The sequence below is a fragment of the Erithacus rubecula genome (genome assembly GCF_903797595.1).
Source record: "Erithacus rubecula genome assembly, chromosome: 28".
Lineage (NCBI taxonomy): Eukaryota > Metazoa > Chordata > Aves > Passeriformes > Muscicapidae > Erithacus > Erithacus rubecula.
In genome coordinates this window covers 2656704-2672334 of record NC_136680.1, presented here as the reverse complement: position 1 = coordinate 2672334, position 15631 = coordinate 2656704, and the positions used below count along the sequence as shown (strand labels likewise).

General features: G+C 54.9%; 3 protein-coding genes across 3 annotated transcripts; 2 read left to right on the top strand and 1 right to left on the bottom strand.

Moving 5' to 3' along the window:
• Nucleotides 1-197: 197 nt before the first annotated feature.
• On the bottom strand, nt 198-3243 carry S1PR4 (sphingosine-1-phosphate receptor 4). Its single transcript, XM_079328098.1, has 2 exons — nt 3127-3243; nt 198-2299 (listed from the first exon to the last, which is right to left on the bottom strand). The coding sequence occupies exon 2, from the start codon at nt 2143-2145 to the stop codon at nt 919-921; it is 1227 nt and encodes a 408-aa protein (XP_079184224.1). The 5' UTR covers nt 2146-2299; nt 3127-3243; the 3' UTR covers nt 198-918.
• Nucleotides 3244-5789: 2546 nt separating this feature from the next.
• LOC306813063 (cathepsin G-like) lies at nt 5790-7524 on the top strand. The gene is made up of 5 exons (XM_079328097.1): nt 5790-5934; nt 6020-6167; nt 6344-6479; nt 6733-6984; nt 7249-7524. The coding sequence occupies exons 1-5, from the start codon at nt 5877-5879 to the stop codon at nt 7381-7383; spliced, it is 729 nt and encodes a 242-aa protein (XP_079184223.1). The 5' UTR covers nt 5790-5876; the 3' UTR covers nt 7384-7524.
• Nucleotides 7525-7528: 4 nt separating this feature from the next.
• Nucleotides 7529-11869, top strand: GZMM (granzyme M; the record flags this gene model as incomplete). The annotated part of the gene is made up of 5 exons (XM_079328411.1): nt 7529-7797; nt 10098-10246; nt 10345-10504; nt 11462-11609; nt 11717-11869. Coding segments are annotated over exons 1-5 (828 nt in total), but the record flags the coding sequence as incomplete, so codon positions are not given.
• Nucleotides 11870-15631: the final 3762 nt, after the last annotated feature.

The window sequence follows — 15631 nt, the reverse complement described above, 5'->3', positions numbered from 1 at the left end:
ATGGGATGGGATGGGATGGGATGGGATGGGAGGATCAGGACCAGACAAAAGGCTCCTGTTGCCCACTGAGTGGGGTGATCCCCCTGTCCCGAGAACAGGAGGGCAGCTCCGTCTGTCCCCAGAATACAAAAACATCTCCCAGTCAGTACCTGGCCTCCAGATGGAAAAAAATCAAAGCAAATCAACCCAAGGCTTTATGATCACCTTGATTTATTGCAAAACAAATGGGCTGCATTCTCAGCTCCTGCAGTGGGGCTGGGCCAGCAGGTTTTGTATGAGTCCCCAGTGCTTTGGTGGCCTTCTGGCATGGTGAGAGGAGGCATTTTTCCCTACATGAGAGAAGAGAAGAACAGGGATCTGAGGCACAAGCTGGCCATGATCTCATGCCCAGGATGGCCCCAGGCTCCCCAGTTTCTCTGGGCACCTCCTTCTGCCCTGTCACTGCAGCTCTGAGCACTGTCACAGCAGTTGCCCTGGCTCAGTGCCCAGCCTCTGCTCCCCAGGGAGGGTCTGGGCTGTGGCTGCAGCCCTCTGCCATCCTCGGGCTGGGCAGGACATCAAGCTTGCATTCCTTCCCAGCAGCTGTGCCCACCACAGAAGGTCCAAAAGGATTCCAAAGGCTTGGGAAGGCCACCCAGCTGGGGAAATGCACTCTGTTTGCCACTGAGCCCTGGTGCAAAACACCCTTAGGTGGGCAGGACCAGCACCTGTGCACACCCAAAGCACACACACAGAACCTGAGCAGCACTGCTGTCCCAGCAGAGCATCAATCCTAAAATGTGCCCGTATCCTTCAACTCCTGTCCCAGCGCTGCACCCACACTGAGGCCCCAGTTCTACCAAGCCTGAGTTGCTAAATCCTGCCAGGCCAGGACCAGCACGGTGAGGTCTGGGGGCTGTGTGGCACCCCCTGCTCCCCTCACAGGCTGGGCAGATTGCTCATCATGCTGGAGTTGCTGGACAGGGGCGCCCTGGGCCGGGCGTTCCTGGCCACGGAGCCGCGGAAGCTGTCGCGGTGGCGCAGGGAGCTCTCGGTGGAGGAGCCAGAGTTGATGTCTGAGATGGCCAGGCAGCTGCCAGCCCTGCAGAGCCCAGCCCTGAGACAGCAGCAGCACAGCAGGCTGCCCACGGCGCGGCGAACCTCCACGCTGCGCAGGGAATAGATGACGGGATTGATGCCCGAGTTGAGCAGGGCCAGAGCCAGGGTCCAGTCCAGGCTCTGCAGGTGGGTGCAGGCCCTGGTCTGGCAGAAAACATCGAAGAGCAGCAGGATAAAGAGGGGGCTCCAGCAGAGGATGAAGGCTCCCAGGATCATCAGCACCGTCTTCAGCAGGCGCAGCGAGCGCCGGCGGCCGTGCCGGGAGCTGCTCTGCCGGGAGCTGGCCTGCACCAGGCACAAGATGGAGATGTACAGGCCGATGATACCCAGGAGGATAACGCTGAACACAACCACGGAGAAAAGGATGTAATCCTTCGAGTAGAGCGGCAGGAGCACGGAGCAGGCCTGGAAGTCACAGAGGCAGTTCCAGCCCAGCAGCGGCAGCAGCCCGATGGCCAGCGCCAGCAGCCAGCAGCTCACGATGAGGCCGCGCAGCCGCCGCGTCTTGCTGGCCTCGCTCTCGGCGATCGGCCTCACCATGGCACTGTAGCGCTCCACGGCCGTCACCAGCAGGCTGAAGGTGGAGGCGGCCAGGGCGATGAAGAGGATGCCCTCCCTGAGGAACCAGAGCTGCGGGGAGAGCTGGAAGGTGGTGCTGCCCGACAGGCAGAGGTTGCAGAGGTAGGCGATGCCCGCCAGCAGGTCGCTGAGGGTGATGCTGGCGATGCAGGAGTAGACCCAGCGCCGGCCCCGCAGGCAGCGCAGCACGGCCAGCAGCACCAGCAGGTTCTCCAGGATGATGAGGCAGCTGATGATGAAGAAGGCGCTGCGCACCAGCCCCATGCCCTCGTCCCCGGAGTGCCGGTTGGTGAGCTTGCCTGAGAAGTTGTAGTGCTGCAGGATGATGTTCACGTTCCTCCTGGCAGCCAGCTGCAGGCAGGAGGCTTTTGTGCCCAGCAGGTCGAGTCTGAGCTCGGGATGTGGAGCAGAGTCCGGGGGATGGAGGAGGGAGCGATTCACCAGCCAGCTCAGCACTGGAGCATCCATCTTCTGGGCTGGGGAAGCAGCCAAGGGATGCTCGGTGGAGGAAGGAGTCAGGCAGGGCTTGGAGCAGAGCAGATCCTCTGTTTGGAGGCTGAGCCCAGCAGCCCTGCTCAGAGTGGAGGTGAGAGTCAGAGCCCTGTGTGACAGCTCTGCAGCTCTGAAAGAGCAAGGGGAGAGGAGGGTGAGGTGTTTTGTAAGTCCACCCATGAGCATGGGCTTCCTGTTGTTTAATAAAGTTTCCTGTTGTGACTGAGAGTATTGACATCTCCCCTAAGCTATCATCATTTCTTGGTAAGGGTCTGGTTATTCTCGGCTTTGCTGTGGTTGTGAAGGTGTGACATGAATGAAGTAACGTGCCAAGGCCCTCTTTGGGTTGGAGCAGACTGTGTCAAATGGGGCAACACCCTACTGGGTGGAGTTTATGGGGCTGAACAGATCCAAGTGCTGGTAAGAGCACCAGGACAGGGGACACAGAGTGCTTTGCCTGCTGTGGTGCTGGCAGAGAGCCACTGCCTCTCTGTGCACCACCCATGCCCAGATCCATCCCTCTTCCTGCCAGTCCTCAGGGCTCCTCCTCGGGCCCAGCTCCTGCCACTCCCAGAACATCCAGACACATCCATCCCCATCTGTGCAGCAGCTCCAGGCACCTGTGTGGCTGCAGCAGAGCCTCAGCCCCTTCCACTTCAAAGGAAACCAGCTGGTCGAAGCTGAGCACGTGCCCCCTACACCTTCAACTCACCAAGAATCTGCAGAGATGGGCCAGGACCTTTCCATGGTCTCTTTCACACAGGCAAAGAAGGAGGCAAAAAGCTGCTGCTTCTCCCCTTTGCAGGAGGCACAAGGTGCTGAGACCAGCACCAAAGAATGAGAACAAGGCTGCACTGTTTATTTCCATCATTGGCCTAATTCCTTACTAAAACTCCATGGGAGAGCCTTGCAATGTGCTGTTCCAAACTGTGGCTGGGAATTTGGCTAAGGACTCACCTGTCATGGGGCTCTTGCTGCCCCAGGGAGGTTCAGCAGTGCTCTCCAGCTCTTTGTCTGAGGCCCAGCATGGAGCAGGTAGTGAGGAGAGCTGCTCGTGCAAAATAAGTGAATCTTCTACCTAGTAAAGTGAAAAAAAGGGGAAGTTACAACATCAACCACATTTCTGTGCAGGGTGGACCCCACCCAAATCAGCTGCAAAGTGGCAGAGATAAAAAAAAAAAAAAAAAAAGCAGAGCACCTTTTAACTCGGGGTCACAGCAGAAGCTGTGCCCTGCTGTGCTCTCACTCCAGACTGCCAGGAAATTGTGAAGATGTCCCAGACTGAGAGCAAAGAGCAGGGAGCTCTTCCATCAGCAGGGAGCTGTCCAGGGAGCCCATCCACTGCTGGATCAGTGAGTTGATCCCAGCCTGGGCAGCCAGAGGAGTGGAAAATGCAAAGGAGGCTCCTGGTGCAGCAAGAGTGCAAGCAAGAGTGGTTCTTGTCAAAAGCTGAGGGGCCCGTGCTCCACCTTCACCCTTTCAGCTGGGGTTTTGGCCTTTCTATCAGCAGTGTGGAAAGAAACTCACAGTGATAAGGTCAGCAGATGACCCCGAGATTGAAGGAGCGGAAATCAGCAGCAGGGCTGGGCTGGGAGCTCAGAGGGGAGCAGGGCTGCACATCAGCACCCAGAGCTCCCTCCAAACTCTGGATGATGCCCACAAATCACTGGAATCCAAAGGGACAGCCTGATCCTGCCACATCACCCCTTTGAGCTCTGCTCCTGCTCCAGGGTGAGCCTCCAGAGAATGTGTCTGTTCAGGACTGGTGGAATGTTCCTGAAAGATCAGAGGATGGAGAAATTTGCCTTGTTGGGGGCCCTAAGAGCTTCTCAAAGAGCTGGCAATGATTCCTGACAGGAGAGATCTGTAGGGAGGATAGGATGGGGGCAGGAAAAGCCTTTGGATGGCAGGAGGAGGCAGGTGAGCTGCTGGGACAGCCTGATCCCCTCACCCTTGGTGTGCAGGATCTCTGCACCAGTCAAACACTGCAGGATCTTCCTAATGCCCCTTCCACCAGCATACCCAAGGCATGGAGTGCCCAGCTCCTGACTGGGGGCTATTTGGGCTATTTGGGCTATTCTTGCCTGAGCCCCCACATGAGGGACAGTCCCAGTCCTGTCCTGTCCCTGCTGCTCTGCACAGTCCCAGGCTGAGCCTCATCTCAGCACTTCTCCTTTGCTGACAGATGTTTTTTTCTTTGAAGTGAAGTGGGACAGGGGAGGGTCACCCCCTCCTGCAGCATTTCTCATCTCTTCCCTTCAGATCAAAGCCACAATGTGCCTGAAACTGCCTGATGGCTCTGGGTGCTGGGCTTGGATGGGCCAGGGGGGGCATGGGGGGCACTGAAGCCATGTGGACCTGCTCCAGCTCCATGGCTAAAGCCATGAGTATTGATGGATGCTGAAGTGCATCATCTCAGCCCTGGAACCCTCCAGAGGTCAACAGGAAGACCAAAATGCCTTGGCATCAGAGAGAGGAGCTTGTTTACAGTCAAAGGAACACCACAGAGCAGCAGCCTGGAGATCAGCTCCATGTCCATGGTGGACTGCCCAGTCCCTCCTGCCCTGGGGCTGCTGCTCCCAGGAGGGTTTCCAGCCACAGATTGTGGGGGGCCACAAGAAGCTGCAGGGGAAAGACAGCAAGTTACAAGCACAAGATAAAATATTGATAATTCCTGTTGAGGTTTTCCTGCTGTGCAGCTGCACAGTCCTGATTAAAGCTTGTCTTTTCAGACATTACGATTAAATAAAAAACAAAACATGGGTGAAGCTCAGTGGAGAGCTCTGTGTCGGGCTGGCTCATGGACATCAGGCATCCCCATGTCTGTCTCACACCTCTGCCTCCCCACCCACCCATCCTGTCCCCTCTTTGTGGCCCCAGCACAGCCCAAGGCATCCACTTGCCTGCAGGTGTTTTGCTGCTCCAGGAAGGGTGGAGCAGGGCTGGTTTAAAAATGACTGATCACTCCTGGCAGTTGGGTGGTTGCACTTCCCCACTTTGGTCTCTTCCACCACACAGCAGCACTTCCTACATCCCAGTTCCCAAGCTGGCAGGTGCTTCTGGCCCCAGAGGAGCCAAGAAAAACCAGGAAGGCCTCTCTGACCTGGGCTGACACCAAACCCTGCAGATGTGACATTTCACAGTGCTCAGAAACTGTCCCAGGCACAGCTGTTGTGCCCTTTCGCTTCACTTGGGTGGTGGTGATGGTGAATCTGTGTACAAAAAGAGGCTCTGCAGTGCATCTCTTGAAGGAAAACAACATGAAAGAGCAAGTTTCAGGATTCTCTCCTCTAGACCACCCTCATGATTTTAGGCAAAATTTTGTTCTTTTGTTTATTTTTTTAAGTGGCTTTTTTTCCCAGAACCTCGCATTTCCTCAAGGCAAAAACATTAAACAGAAAAGTGTGGGAGAAATGTTAAATCACACCTCAGAACCACCTCAGGACACCTCTCCCCTGCTGCCAGCAGCCCTGAGGCTGTGCTGCAGCAGGTTCTTTCCTTGCTCTGCTATCACCCATCAATCACATCCCCTGGCACGTGGGCACTGAGCTGGCCAGGCCAGAGATGCCCTGATTAGCACAATCAGCTCCTGGCACATGCTTCCTGCCTGCTGGGCACAGCTGCCTCCAGGCCATAAAACCAGCCCCTGCCCACGGGGAGGCTCAAGACTGGCACACATCTGGATTGAGCATCCAGCTGTGGCAGAGATGCACCAGGCACTGCCCGCCCTGCTGCTGCTGCTCTGCTGCCCCTGGGCCAGGGCCAGTAAGTCAGGGCTTTGCTGGGACTGAGGTGGCTCCTTTGGGCTCTGAGCAGCCCCTGGCTGATGCTGTGCTGGGGTGTCTTGCAGGTGCTCTGCGGGCTCGGATTGTGGGGGGCCACGAGGCGCAGCCCCACTCCCACCCCTACATGGCATACCTGAAAATAGCAGATCTGGGGGGCTGTGGGGGCTTCCTGGTGGCCCCTGACTGGGTGATGTCAGCTGCACACTGCCTGGGGTGAGTACTCATTACATGCCCTTCTTTCTCCTCTAGTCTGGGAGCTCCTTCCCTGCAGCAATTTTGGAGCAAGTTCCTCCTGTGCTGGGCAGCTCTCTCCACCTGTCTGCCAAAATGAGGGAGGTGGGTGACACTCAGCCTGATTTTCCCTTTCTCCCCTTCACTGCCATGGCCAGGAATATCACAGTCATCCTGGGGGCTCACAACATCCAAGAAGCAGAAAAAACTCAGCAGGTCAGAGGAGTCCTCAAGTACCATGAGCACCCTGAATACGACCCCGACACGATGGAAAATGACATTATGCTGCTCCAGGCAAGGAGTTCTGTGGGGACAGAGGGTGGGCTGGGGCTGTGGGGCTGGCAGGGACAGGGCAGGGCTCATCCTGGCTGTTAACTCCTTCTACAAAGGTGCTGGAGGCTGGCAGGATTGGGAGGGACATGGGAAGGAGCCATGGGCAGGGTTTGGTGGCTTTGACAGCAGCTTGCAGAGCCTGCTAGACCCTCCCTACCTCTGCAAAGATAGTGTCCTGCTCACAGCCCTCTCTCAACCCCCTTCTTTTCCCCAGCTAACATCAAAGGTCACTTACAATGACTACATCCAGCCCATCCCACTGCCCAAGAGTGGCAGCGACCTCCCCACAGGCACCAAGTGTGTGATTGCTGGCTGGGGGCTGATCGACCAGGACAGGGCCACCAACAAACTCTTTGAGACCAAAGTCTCCATCTACAGCCGCAGGAAATGCACCCTCTTCTACCCACACCTCGATTCTGGCATGATCTGTGCAGGCAGCTTCCACGAGCTGAAGGATTCCAGCCAGGTATGGGGAGGGTACATGGGGCTCTCTGGAAGCAGGAGGTGCTACTGGCATGGGCACAGCCAGGTCCCAGGGCAGGTGACAAGCATTTGGTCACAGTCCCCATAAGAACTGGCTGTCTGCATGTCCTGACACCACCCACAGCCCCTGCCCAGCACCAGGGGTAGAGCCCCAGCTCGGGGCAGCCCCTTCAGCTGGGTGGGATATGGGGCAGGAGGGACCTGTTACAGGGAAGAAGGCTCTAAAATGATTCTCATCTCTCCCCAGGGAGATTCTGGTGGGCCCCTGGTATGTAATAAAGTGGCACATGGTGTTGTGTCCTTTGGCTACAACTCCCCACCCGGGGTCTACACCCGCATCTCCAACTACCTGCCCTGGATCAAAAAAGTCATGAAGAAGTAGCAGCAGTGGCAGCACTTTCTCCAGCTCTGGTGTGGCCCTGGAGACTGCAATAGTTTCCTTCCTGCCCCTGCTGAAGGCTCAACTCCCTCTCTCTCCTCAGGAACCCAAGTGACCTGATCTCACTTGAGGGTCCCCTTCACCCTTCTCACCCCAGGACTGTGTTAAATCCCCCTGGCAGAAGCAGGGATGGCCCCAGATGGCACAAAAAGGGGCTGTGCCCCAGCAGACCCCACTTCCTTCAGAGATAACCCTGTTCCTGCTTGAACCTGCTGCACTTAAAGCACCCACAGTAAACTCAGAGCTGCAGCTCCCAGCATGTGTCTCTTTCTTGTGGCCTCGCCACAGAGTGTGGGAGGGAGGGTCTGGCAATCACAGCTCTGCACCCTCAATCACTGGCAGGCTCAGAAAAAAGAGGTGTGGTTGCCCTTCCTGGGGTTACAGGGATGATGAGGAGAAAAACTGCTCAGGTAGAAATGTTCTGGGAAAAACGATGGGCACACACTCCCTTCACCAACTCCAGCATTGCTGTGACCCTCTGGGGGCACAGGCAGGAGGATGTGGGGCATCAGCAGTGGCCAGGAGCCTGAAGGTGTCATTGTGTGCAGAGAAAAGGCTGTTCCCTCTAGGGCACAGAGCAGCCAGACAGGGCACACCAGGCTTATCCTCCTTATCCTGCAAGAGGTTTCACTGGGAGGAGGGAGCTGGACTTGCCATGGACTGTGCCCTTGGGTGTAGGCAGCTGGCTGTTAATACAGCAGGTTCAGGGCTCCAGGATCCCAGAGAGGAGGCACACCCCAAGCTCCAGCTACACACCCACAGCTTCCAGGCTTTGCCATTGTCCATTTCTGTACCATGTCCTGGGTAGAGACATAGAAAGGGTTGAACTGAAATGGCTGATGAAGGACTTGGGTTCACAAAGTGCCTGACCCCAAGCCACTTCCTCCTGTCCTCCCATGGTAACTGCAGGGGCCCAGCTGGGTCCCTGGGGAAGGTGAGGATGGTCCTGGCTGCCATCAGCCGTGAAGCTGCTTGGCACATGCTTGGCCACAAGTCCCCTTGACCAGAGGCTGTTCTGGTGGTACCCAAACCTCTCTTCTCAGCTGGATGATGCCCAAAGACAAACTCTCCCCTCCAAGGATGCTTGAGTGCTGTTTTCAGACAGCTCCTGCATTGGAGTCTGAACTTCCTTCATGGCCTGCACCAGGCTGCTCTCTGAGCCCTCATCTCCTCCATCCCAGCTCGTTTCTGGTGGCATCTCTTGTGTACAGAGAGAGCCAAGATCTCCCTGGGATGACGTGGGACAGAGATGATGCTCTGGGAAAGGAGTGAGAGCAGAGCTCCCCGGCAGGGAGTGTTGGATGCCTGTGATGTCAGGAGGAGACCAAGGTGGTTTGTGGTGGGAAAAACCAGTGGGGAATTTTAAATGTACGAGAACTGCCAACAGCCCAGGGAAAAGGGGGTGCTTCCCTGCCCTCCTGGCCTTTCCCAGTCTCCCACTGCTCACCCCCATCACAGATTTCCACAGTCCAGCCTGAATTTCTACTCGTAAACCCTCCACGTTCTTGTCTGGGATGAAGGGAAACTGCATCACCCCCACCTCCAGCACCCAGGCTGCCCCAGGGAAACTGAGAAGGGTCCATGTTTGGGCTTCTGCTCACAGCCACTATCAGCTCAGAAATCTGCAAATGAACAGGCTGCAGCTGCTTATCTGTGCATTATGAATCTTTGTGACGTCAGGGTTTTCCTTGAAGCTCCAACTGCTGCAGGCTTTGCACGAGAATGGCAACATGAAGCTTAAAAATGGGTTTTACCCATTTCCCACTGGGGGCAGAGGGGAAAGCAGATTTACTGGCAGTGAGGGAGGGAAGGGTCAGCCCCGTTTCGTCACAGAACTGCTGATGCTCCAGGTTTGCCCTTACGGGAAAATCCCAGCATGGATGGGGCTGGAAGGGCCTTAGGATCATCTCATTCCACACCTGCCACCATCCCAGGCTGCTCCCAGCCCCAGTGTCCAGCCTGGCCTTGGACACTGCCAGGGATGCAGGGGCAGCCACAGCTGTGCCAGGGCTCCCCACCTCACTGGGAGGTTGGGAGGGATTCCTGTATATACACAAGGTCCTATCCCATTTTCTCGAGGCAGCATTTTCTGCAGGTGTAGAGGACAGAGAAATATCCTGATTTAGAAATCCTTGTACTTGCATGGGCCTGTGAAGCCCAGAAGAAGACAGCACCTCCCACCCTGAGCTGGGATTTCTTCCCAGTATCATCAGTGCCATGATATAAACACATTCATGGCAATTTTGCTCCCTTAGCCAAGGCTGCAGCTACTGAGGGAGAGCAGGAGGGTCCTCATCTGCCACTGCAGAGTCTTTGGAAGTGATGCTTTAGGTTAAAAAAATCTCGTTCATGCAGGGCTGGTGATAAAAATCAAGAGGGTTTGCAAGTGCTCAACAGAGAGTAGAGGCTGCAAGGGAAGGCCTCAGTGGAAGTCAAAGAGATGAGGGTGGGTGCATTTCCTGCAGCTTCCAGAAAAAACACGAAATTCTAAAATTGGCTCTGGGTTCAGAAGGACGTCAGATCCCTCAGATCAGACCCATGGTGGAGGTGGATTATCCATCCACCCAAAACTGCCTGAATTCCCCTCTCACATTGCTGAGACATGCAACTTGTGGAGAGATTCTTCAGATGAGTCTGACTTCTGTGGTTTCCTGGAGTCTGGTCTCAGGCTATAAAGCCTTGCTGGGAGCAGGACGAGACCCCAGCTGCATCCCCAGCTCTGAGGCACCCACTGGAGCTGTGATGGAGCACCTGCAGACACTGCTGCTGCCCCTCCTGCTGCTGATGTGCCCCCCAGCCAGCACTGGTAAGCAGAGTGGGCTGCAGGCAAGGAGAGGGTGGGGGAAGGATGAATCTCAGCCCTGTGCCCTGCACACCCCGCATCCTCAGCCCCTTCCATTGCAGATTATCCCTGGAAGTGGAGGGAGAGAGGAGGAGAAGCCAAGGCAGCCTCCAGGACCCACCCCACACCTTTCCTGGCCTATCTGCAGGGCAAGGACAACCATTCCTGTGCAGGCTTCCTCGTGGCCCCTGGCTGGGTGATGACAGCAGCTCAGTGCCTCATGTAAGTCTTGGCTGTGTCCACAGCACCTGCAGAGAGGTGTGTGCCCCAGCACACATCTCCTCTGGGGAGGTGTCACAGCTGGAGTCACTTCAGCCATGACCAGGCTCTTTCCCTGGGGACAGCTCTGAGCCACATCTCCCTCCCCAGCCCACCCTCAGATATTTATCCTGATTTTTTTCCCACTCCATGACTGGTTTTATTTCTCCCAGATGTCAATAATGGGGGGTCAGAGTGGCTTCTTCCCTTGCTGGCACTGACCTGCAGTCAGGCTTTGTCCTTTCTGCCACCAACTTGTTTGTTGGCAGAACAATTTCCTATGAGCCAGCTGCTTGCCCAGCCCTCCAGCTGGGGTATGGATGGGCAGGAGGACTTTTCCAGATTTTCACAGCTCTGGGTGTGGCTCCTACCCACCTCAGCTCTGCCCTGGTGCCAGTGACAGGCTCGGGGCCAGTCCCCACACCTGGGCAGCAAAAGGGGGGACTCAGGAGCCTGGGGCCCCAAACCTCACCTGGGATGTTGGGAGGGATTCCTGTATATACCCAAGGTCCTCCGTTTTCTCGAGGCAGCACTTTCTGCAGGTGTAGAGGACAGAGAAATATCCTGATTTAGAAATCCTTGCACTTCCATAGGCCTGTGGAGCCCAGAACAAGAGAGCAGCAGCATTGGACTAAATGTGCTCAGCTTGAGGTGTGGAGATAAAGGAGCCTTTGCAGAGCTCTGGTCTGTCAGATGGGAGCTTGCTCTGCCTCTTGGCTGGGCAGATTCACTGGCAGAGCTCCTTACTCCCATCATTCTCCTTAAAAAGTGCATGTATGACATATTTTTGGTGTAGGTAATACATATAAACTGTATCTGTGTAATTGGACTCTCCTGGCCATGCCCCTGGGATATGAACCTCAGTGTTCCCAGGCAAGGCAGGGACAAGCTGGTGACACTCACTGTGCTTGATTTCACCAGGCACAAACCTCTGACTGTCATCCTGGGAGCACAAACACTCCAGAACAGAGAGAAAAGCTGGCAAACCTTCGAGGTCAAGGAGTACCACAGCCACCCAAACTTTAAGATTTTAAGCCCTCAGAAGGGAAATGACATCCTTTTGCTGAAGGTAACCTGGCTGGAGCAGCCTGATGTGCAGAGCTGAGCTGCAGCCCTGGAGCAGAAGTGGATTGCAGGCCAAGCACTCATCTCTGTGTTTTCTGTCCCCTTGCCCAGCTGAATGGCAATGCCACAAGCAATGGCCACGTCAGGCCCATCTCCCTGGAGAGATCCAAATATATCCATGACCGGGCTGAGTGCAGAATGTTCAGCTGGGTCCAGAGGAGGGACACGGTCACCTTGCGTGAGGCCACTGTCACCATCTACAAGAGATGCATCAACTACCACCTAGGAGTGCCTGAAAACATGATTTGTGCCCAAAGCAGATCCTCTGAGCTACCTGAAAAGGTCAGTGTCTGATCAGGGAGGGGGAGGAGGCTGCAGGGGAGGTTTTAGCCAGGGGCAAAGCACAAGGGAGTAGAGGATCCTTGTCTTCTCACAGCACAGGACCTGGGAGTTGGCAGCAGCACAGGGGGAAAACAGCTTGGCCACGGGGGTTCACCCTGATTCTTATTGTTGGTCTGAGTGTGTTTTGTATCTGAGATCATCAGAAGGGCAGAAATGAAGCTTCAGAATTCCCCCAGCTGGGTCCCAAACCAAGCTGTCACCAGTCCCTTGAGGAGGCAGTTATCCCCATCCACTGCCAGTCCAGCCTCCTGCTGGGGCAATTCTGTCCTGCTGTTCTTTGCCAAGGCATTCCTATTCCTTCCCTGGAGTTCCCACAACCCAGCACTGATCCCTCTGCTCCTTTTCACAGGTTGGTGCTGGGGGTCCACTGGTCTGCAAGAACAAAGCCCAAGGCATCTTCTCCTACAAGTCCCAGTCAATTTGCTTCTACACACAGATTGCTCCTTTCATGTCCTGGGTCAACAGCCTCCTGAAGTCAGCATGACCCTGCTCCCCCTGCAGAGCTTACCCTCCAGAGCCCTCACCAGCTTTCTTTTCCTTTCTCCCTGGGAAACATCTTCCACTGGTGGATGTGGCCAGGATTTCTCTGCGGCCAAGCCGAGCTCTGTCCTCATGGGGCTGGCACAGAGGTTGTGCCTTGGCCATGTTTGTCCCCTCTGGGGAGTGCCTGCACTCCCTCACTGCTGCCCTGATTTAGCCCTTTTGTGGCTCCAGCTCCAGAGGGGAAGCAGCAGGACAGCCCTAGAGAGGTGCCAGAGCTGGGGGATGTCTGTAAGCCTCAGGGGAAGGCTGCAGCACCAGATCAGAGGGATCCAAGGAGCAGCTTCCTCCCCATCTGTCATTTGTGACACCTCGTGTCTGGTTGTCCTTTGCCCAAGCCCTGGGGCTACAGGGCTGCCCAAGCTCCAAGGAGGACACTTCCAGTTCCTGCTGTCCCCTACCTCAAACCTGCTGCCTCCTTTCTCCCCCCTTCTGTATCTCCACTGTTGTCAGAACACATAAAAACAATAAAATCTCATCAGCATTTAAAAGCCTTTTTCTTGGTGTAATTTGGATTTCTCTGGGACATTGGCTCCATTTCTGAGAAAGCCCAGAGTTCAAAGCTGGAGGTTTCTACCCCAAGCAATGGCCTCCATTTTCTGTGCCACCTAAACCTCCAGAATAAATGGCCAGTCTGGATTTCAGGGCAGGGGCAGCCCTCACTCCCTCCAGGGATCTCCAGGCTGGTACTTTGGGGGATTTTCTCACTCCATCAAATCTCCCCCTTGGGCCCCTCTCAATTCTACCCCATCCCCCCTCTGGCTGCCATTCCCCAGAAATCCAGCATCTCCCCCCAGTGTAGCTCTGCCCCTCACAGATATTCATCGAGGCACACTGACTCATCTTTCTAGTGAAACTGGCAGCAAAGACAGGAACCACACAGCCCCACCACAGCCTGACAGTCAGTAAATATTTTATTTCTACATGTCGTGCTTTAAGACAAAAAAAAATAAACCCCTGCCTCTTCTACAATAGAGCTTAAAAATATTGCAACCTGAGGAAATTAATCTGGAGATTTGGCAAGAGACCCAGCAAGAGGAGCTCAAACGCTTCCGTCAGGTGTTTAGGATTTCAGTGACAAAAACACGCTTCTGGGGAGTGTTTGCCTTTCCTCATGCTCACTCCTGCCCAAAGGTGACTTGTCAGAGGCCATTCCAACATCTGTGGCAGCACTGGATATGAAACACAAGGCCAAAGTTGTGAAGACTTCAAATATTTTCCAAACCTTATAATTCAAGATGTCTAAAAGTCCCCAGGTCACTCACCTGACTTAGAAAATCAGCAGCTGAACAGAGTTATCAGTGGTTTTTGCTGTGGGTGATGTTGCACAAGGAAGGCACCTCCAGCACATTTCTGCTGAGTTTTTCATGCCCACAGTGCCCTCTTTGGGTTGGCAACAGGGTGTGTTCTTCAAGGTTCTGTCTCTAAACAACTTCCAGACTGATAAAAAAAAACTTAACTCTTGCAGTTTGGAAGCAAATTCATGACTGAGCTGAGGAAAGGCACCTCTTTCCCCCAGGGTTCTTTACATAATTTAATCTGCTCTGAATCAAGGATTGCAAAGCTGACATTGAGTAGAGGCTTCTTTTCTTTTGAGGCTGCCAAACCCTGCCCAGAAGAATTTCCCAGTTCTCATCCTGCATCTTCTGTGCAAGGAGCCTGTCACCTCTTGGAGAGCTGGAGACTGAAGGGCTGAGTCACTGGGAGGGAGGATGGGAACCAGCAGAGCAGGAGAGACCTGTCTTTGGGGAACTCCATTTATTTCCATGGCCAGGAGCTACAGATACTCACCTGAGATGAGGAGCAGAGCACAGGAGTGGCCAGGGAGAAATGACAGCACTTGGCCAGGGGTGTAGAACAGCCCTGGGCAGCAGCTGAGATCCTGATGAGCCACATCCTCACCCAGCTCAGCAGCTGGGCTTACCCAGAAGCTTCACACAGAACAAGTGTGGAGTCTTTGTCACACAGCACAGCCACAAAAACTCTTCAAAAGCCACGAGTTCTCCAACCCACGGTGGTGGAGATGTTACAAAAATTGCTTGTGGAGACTTAACTTCCTGGTCAGGCTGCATGGCAGGAGATAAAGCAGCTTGGGGACAATTATACCAAACTGGTATCACTGGGAGGGCACACAGGAAACAGCTTGGGGTTAGAACAAGCCCTTGCTGAGCCCAGGGCTCAAGGAGCTCTTGACAGAAATGTCCCAACAGCAGCTGCCATCCCACAGGCCAAGCTGGTCCTGAGCTCCTGAGCTGCACATCAACTTCAGAGACCTGTGTGGGACCTGGATAACACAGGAGAGAAACTGAAGTAGAGGAGGAAGGTTTTATATTCCTGCTTTATAAATTGCACAGGACATGGATCTTATGCTGGCCAGATACTTCCCTCTTTTGCCAGGAGGGCAAAGGGAATGCTCAAAGGAAAGAGCTTCCTCCCTCTGGGAGGATGATGGTTGTCCAAGGACAAGGTGAATCACAAACTCTTTTTCTTTGCCCTTTTTTCACACATGGGATGTTTTTAACATGAAAATTACAAAAATTCCTTTCCTTCATGCCTGGTTTACCCCTGTGCACTACCCCAAACACCTGCTTTGGTGTTGGCAGGGATGTCCAGTGGCCAGGTTTAAAGTGATTTGCAGCATTGCCACAATTCCAGTTTTTGGGCCAGCTCACCTTATCAGGACACTTCCCTGGCCCACAGCCCAGCTCTGGCAGCTCTTTTGCTGAGTCCCTCCCTCTGGGACAGGCCAAAGGAATTCTGCAGGCAGTGGCAGGTGCCTCATGCCACAGCCTCCCGTGTTCCCCAGGCCACTCCTTGCAGGATGGACACGGGAGGATGGCAGGAGCTGTGGAGCTGGAGGGGAGGAGGAGCTCTCTGTGCTGCTGGGACACTTTTCCAGCCTGGCCTGGAGTGGTCCTTGGGAAAGCAGCAACTGTGAAGCTGCTGCACGGGCTGTTCTCTCAGTGCTGCCAACAGCTGCCTCCTTCCCCGGGCTGCTCCTTCCACTGCCACACACACCTGGAGGCAGCAGAAGGCCAAAGCACAGCCAGCTGGAAATACTGGATGTTAAAGGCTTCTTTTTTT